The sequence below is a fragment of the Sinocyclocheilus rhinocerous genome, unplaced genomic scaffold, assembly GCF_001515625.1.
Source record: "Sinocyclocheilus rhinocerous isolate Xijiao unplaced genomic scaffold, SAMN03320098_v1.1 scaffold38, whole genome shotgun sequence".
Lineage (NCBI taxonomy): Eukaryota > Metazoa > Chordata > Actinopteri > Cypriniformes > Cyprinidae > Sinocyclocheilus > Sinocyclocheilus rhinocerous.
The window spans coordinates 127,418-133,362 of NW_015666482.1; the positions used below are offsets into that span (position 1 = coordinate 127,418).

The following is a 5,945-nucleotide window of genomic DNA, read 5'->3' on the forward strand; positions in this document are numbered from 1 at the left end:
TGTGAGTGTGTGTGTGTGTGTGTGTGTGTGTGTTCCTCTGCAGTGTTGAGCATGGCGTCGGTTCTGCAGAAGCTCATCACTCCTCTGTCTAGCGGGCCACTCGAGCCGCCGAGGAGCAAAGTGACCGTGGTGGGTGTGGGACAGGTCGGCATGGCCTGCGCCGTCAGCGTTCTGCTGCGGGTGAGACTCGCTCGTCATGCGGTTATTGATCGTCACAGGCTGTACTCGCCATTCGCCAACATGCTCCGGACTTTGAGACCGCAGCACAAACATATACCTGGACAAATTCCTTGTTGGTTTATTGATTGTACACAAGGTCATGAACATTTTGCTCATACTGATGATGTCAGTAAGTCAGTGGGTCATTTTCCAGTAGATTTAGGCCGTGTTTGTCCACGCTTGACTTTGATCCCTTTGTCCAATTAGACTAAAGGTGAAGAACCGCGGCCGGCACAACGGGGTGAAAAACAACTAAATAAATGAGGTTGAGAAAAACCTACATTGGCCACTGATGTGACAGTCACATTTGTCCAAAATCAAAGCAAAAATGTAAAAAAAAAAAAAACATTTTTTTAATTCACAGAGATTATGATTTTGATACACCTCTTCTATAAAAAACATGTTTTCAGTTGTAATCATTTGATTTATTTTATTATTATAGTAGTATTTCTATTAATTATATTTTGTTCATATATATTTTTTCATATTGTTATTATTATTAGTAGTATTTCTATTATTTCTATTTCTCATTTATTATTTTTGTTGTTATTAGTATTTTCATACTGTTTTTATTATTAGTATTTCTATTGATTTGTTTATATTTGTATATAAGTAGTAGTAGTAGTAGAATTTCTATTTCTATTTTCTCATTTATTCTTATTATTATTCATGTTGTTGTTTTTAGTAGTAGTGTTATTTATTATAATTATTATTATTGTTTTCATACTGTTATTATTATTATTATTAGTGGGTATTAGTATTATTTATATTTTTTATATTATTATTATTATTTGGTATTATTTATGATTATTTCTGTTTCATGTTGTTGTTATTATTATTATTATTATTATTATTCGTAATAGTATTTCTATTGTTTCATATTATTTTATTAGTATTAGTATTTCTATTTCTATTGTTTCATTTATTATTAGTAGTATTAGTATTCATATTGATGTTTATTATTATCTATGTTTTGATACTAATTTATTTTTCATCATATTATTAGTATTAGTATTATTATTCATATTGTTTTATTATTATTTATTATTATTAGTAGTAGTAGTAGTATTTCTATTTTTTATATTATTATTATTATTATTAGTGTTATATTATTATTATTATTATATTATTCTTTGCATATTATTTGTATTAATTTTTATACATGTTTATTAACATTTATAATTATTTGTCTGAAAAAAGCAGTGAAGCAGTTTTGTTTTAAAATATTATCTTAAAATGAAGTGCATACTTGTGTGTAGTATGAGTATGTAATTCGGGATGTAATGTAGCCCTGATGAGTTTTTGGTTTGATGTTGTGTCCGGTCCGGTGCTGCAGGAGCTGGCGGATGAGCTGGCGCTGGTGGACGTTATAGAGGACAAACTCAAGGGCGAGATGATGGACTTGCAGCACGGAAGCCTCTTCCTAAAGACGCCCAAGATCGTCTCAGGCAAAGGTAGCGCTCACCTCCTCAAACACTCGTTATCAGGGTGCGAATTAAAGCTTGATCCCCCCTGATGCACGTCAAAACTAGATGTAGGAGGGTCAGATAGAAAGTCCCCTATGCATAATATGGAGATTTACTTAAATATATTAATATGCATTTCTATAGCCCTGACTGATTTGAAAATGTAAAGCCCCTGAAATGGGTCATAGCTACACATTACCTACATACGCTACAGTACTCATTTATAGACATGCATTTATTGCTTGGACGGAGCAAGAACACATAAAATGCATGTGCAGATTCAGTCGACTGATCAAGTTTACCCTCCTCAACTTAATGCTGTTGAACTGAATTTACGGAGCAAACTATTTGCTAAAATAACCATAAATAACCACATTTACGCGGTTTTATCAGTCAGATGCGTGTAAAAGTTGCATGTGTTACTATAACAAGTACTGTGTGTTTTCTTTCAGAGTCATCATTGGCTGGTAGAAAGAAAAAACTAGGTTTTTACTTAAAAATGAATATAAGGTAAAGGTCCGAATAATTACATTTTAGACACGTTGTCAGTAATTTCGCCAACAAAGATAAAGCCCTAGGACAAATTGTGCGTCTCTGATCAACCCAGAGTGGTGTTTCATTAATGAATCCACATTTTTAAACGAATCGAGTGAGTCAGTGAGCCATTCATAAAGGCAGTAACTTGCTGAGTTTCTGAATGAATCAGCCGTTTGAACGAATCGATTGAATGAATGAATGAATGACTCACTTATAAAGACAGCGATTTACTGCCACCTACTGGCGCTTTTAGTTTTATACTTAGAGTATTGTTTGTTTTTTTAAAAAACATTTCATATTTCAGTATTTATTTGTATTTTTGAATGTTGAATGTTCAAATATTTATTTCTAAAGCTACTTTTTTTGTAGTATCTATTCAGTGTTTTTCTAAATTAACACAATGATAACTTTAAAATATCTTTAATAATAACTTTACATTTAATTAATCAGCACATGATGTGCATGTTAATTAATTGATCTAATTAATCTGATTAATTAATCGGCACATTATGAAATGAATTAGATTTTTTTTTAAAAGCCCTATTTACACAATACCCCCCCCCCGAAGGTCACTGTGTAATTCGCACCCCGCTCGTTTTGAGTGGTTTCTCTGTGGTTTGAACCTCATGAACGTCTGGTGTTGTCCTGTAGATTACTCTGTGACGGCTAACTCTCGTATCGTGGTGGTGACGGCAGGCGTGCGTCAGCAGGAGGGCGAGAGCAGACTGAATCTGGTGCAGAGAAACGTCAACATCTTCAAACACATCATCCCGCAGATCGTCAGATACAGTCCCAACTGCATCCTCATCGTCGTGTCCAACCCAGGTTCCCATAAACACTCAGTACCATACTCTTCACCTTTTATTTTGCCTGTAACACACAGTTTTTCTGCCCGTGTAGTGGACGTATTGACATACGTGACCTGGAAGCTGAGCGGCCTGCCCAAGCACCGCGTCATCGGCAGCGGGACCAACCTGGACTCGGCTCGCTTTCGGTATCTGATGGCCGAGAGGTTGGGCATCCATCCCAGCAGCTTCAACGGATGGATTCTGGGAGAACATGGCGACTCCAGCGGTGAGACAAGCCAGACAAATATATATAATGTAATATAACTTGTAAATAAACAATTCATTATGAAATGTATTTAAAATAATACATTAAAAATATTATTAAAATATTATGCTTTATTAAAAAACAAATTATTTAATGTAATACATAATAAAAAAATTATAATAAAATTAAAGTATGAATTGAATTATATAAAGATAAATTATGAATAAAAAATGTATTAAAAAATAAATTAAAAATATTATTAAAATAATTTTAATGATGTATTATTAAAATATAAATGATTTAAATATTATACATAATAAAATAAAATATAATAGTTATTATTTGTAAAATAATACTCATATTTATTCAAATTAATGCAAATTATTTAATGTAACTATTTCAATTTAATATAGAATAAATTTGTGTACATTTAAGCATAATTAAATGAAAAATTAATAAATAAAAAGTATTAATTAATACATATTAAAAATGTATTAAAATGAAATGAAAAAATATTATTAAAATAAGTATGTATTATTAAAATAAATTATTTAAATAATAATTAATATTACATATGATCAAATAAAATATGATGAGGATTTCTAAAATAAGACTCATTATTTATTAAAATGAATATAAATTATTTAAATAAATAATATTATTATATAAACTATATAGTGTAAATATAGTGTAAACGTAATATTTAATATTTAATTAAATATATTATTGTATCAAATATATTTTTTGAGTGTAAGCATAATTAAATTATGTAAATATAATTTAATATAGTTGAAAGTAATTAACGTTATTCATATTCATCATATTATTAATATACTTACATATTCATAAATTACATTTAGGCAAATAAATCTGTTATTAAAATAATAATTAATAATTAGGAATAATTAATAATTGATGTATTAATTAATATTATAATTTGTAATTAATATTTTAAAATAATTTTTATTTTAGATTTCTATAAGTGTAAAGTAAATGATAATAAATAAAAAAAATATGTATATATATAAAAACTAATTTTGAAATTTTCATATTGTTCATCCACTCATGGTCTGTGTGTGTGTTTGCATTGCAGTTCCCGTTTGGAGTGGCATTAATGTGGCAGGAGTCAGTCTGCAGAAACTCAATCCAGATATCGGCAAAGACACGGACCGAGAGAACTGGAAAGAAACACACAAGAAAGTCGTGGACAGGTACGTCATCGGGCTACTCTTTTAGTTCTCACTCCTCGTTAAGATCAGTTCACCCAAAATGCATATTATGCGATTTCCTGCCTGCTATTTATTAAAAATACACTGAAAAATATGTTTCATTCATCCAATTAAAAAAATTTAGGGTAATGATTCACATCTATATTTTTATAAGGGTAAGTTATTTATTTTTCATTGGCTCAAGTTAAAAAATATAGATGTGAATCATTACCCTACATTTTTTTAATTGGATGAATGAAACTTTTTTTTCAGTGTAGTTTGTGAATGAGTATGCAGTATGGAACAATAAACATTTGAAACACTATGCTACATTGTCATCACATGACTATATTGCTTAATTCAGTGTGGTGTCTAGATATCATCTCACAAATATAGTATTTAGAATTCATTTTTGTGTAGAAAAAAATTTGAGCTATTCTGCTAGAAGTGAATGTATGCATAAAGTACTTCCACGACCGTGTGTTCACCACAGCGCCTATGAGGTGATCCGACTGAAGGGCTACACTAACTGGGCCATCGGGCTGAGTGTGGCCGACCTGACAGAGAGTCTCATGAAGAACCTCAACCGAGTCCATCCCGTTTCCACCATGGTGAAGGTCAGTACAGGACTCAGAATCAAAGACTTCTGCTTTCCTGTCCCAATCCTATCTTGAGTAACAAAAGGGCCATTTGCATTGGATTGCTTTACCATCCTTCATCTATAGTGTTACCATAACAAAATATTGTTATTAAACCATTTCAATTATAAATTACGTGCTAACTAGTCTTGATTCAACCATTGTAACATGTGCTACCTGTTGGAATACAATACAGTCACTCACTCACTCAATAGCAATGCTCTCCCACATATTTGGCTATTATAACAGATGATGGAAATGCTAATGTATTGCATTTGTTTCAGGGTATGTACGGCATCAGTGACGAGGTGTACCTGAGCCTGCCGTGCGTGTTGAACAGCGCTGGAGTGGGCAGCGTGGTCAACATGAGCCTGACCAGCGACGAGGTCTCGCAGCTGAAGAAGAGCGCAGACATGCTGTGGCACATCCAGAAAGACCTGAAAGACCTGTAACGCTGACTCGCAACCAATGGCTATTATTCACAGCTTCGAATGTTTGATTGCTGCTATGACAAGACATCCATGCCTAAGATTTTTCTTTTAACATCCTAATTGTATTATGTTCTTGAAATCATCTTTCAAATGATTTAGGGGTTTGAATTTACGTATATAAAGGAGTAGTTCACCCAAAAATTCAATTTTCTGAATATTTACTCACCTTCAGGCCATCCAAGATGTAGATGAGTTTGTTTCTTCATCAGATTTGGAGAAATGTAGCATTGAATCACTTGCTCAGCAATGGATGCTCTGCAGTGAATGGGTGCCGTCAGAATGAGAGTCCAAACAGCTGATAAAAACATCACAATAATCCACAAGTAATCCACA

The 5,945-nt window shown here is 32.3% G+C and overlaps 1 protein-coding gene across 2 annotated transcripts in view; it reads left to right on the forward strand.

Annotated features, from left to right (window-relative positions):
* The window catches only part of LOC107732284 (L-lactate dehydrogenase B-B chain), a 6,909-nt gene extending 1,111 nt beyond the window's left edge, over positions 1 to 5,798 (forward strand). Inside the window, exons 2-8 of one of the 2 annotated variants that reach the window (XM_016543557.1) lie at positions 44 to 180; positions 1,556 to 1,673; positions 2,874 to 3,047; positions 3,123 to 3,296; positions 4,369 to 4,486; positions 4,977 to 5,100; positions 5,406 to 5,798. In XM_016543557.1, the coding sequence (XP_016399043.1) occupies positions 52 to 180; positions 1,556 to 1,673; positions 2,874 to 3,047; positions 3,123 to 3,296; positions 4,369 to 4,486; positions 4,977 to 5,100; positions 5,406 to 5,573 (1,005 nt within the window). In that variant the 5' untranslated portion in view covers positions 44 to 51 and the 3' untranslated portion in view covers positions 5,574 to 5,798. Of the gene's footprint in view, positions 1 to 23; positions 181 to 1,555; positions 1,674 to 2,873; positions 3,048 to 3,122; positions 3,297 to 4,368; positions 4,487 to 4,976; positions 5,101 to 5,405 lie in introns of those variants that run through there. The other variant, XM_016543558.1, reaches the window with a different exon arrangement.
* The last annotated feature ends 147 nt before the right edge of the window (positions 5,799 to 5,945 follow it).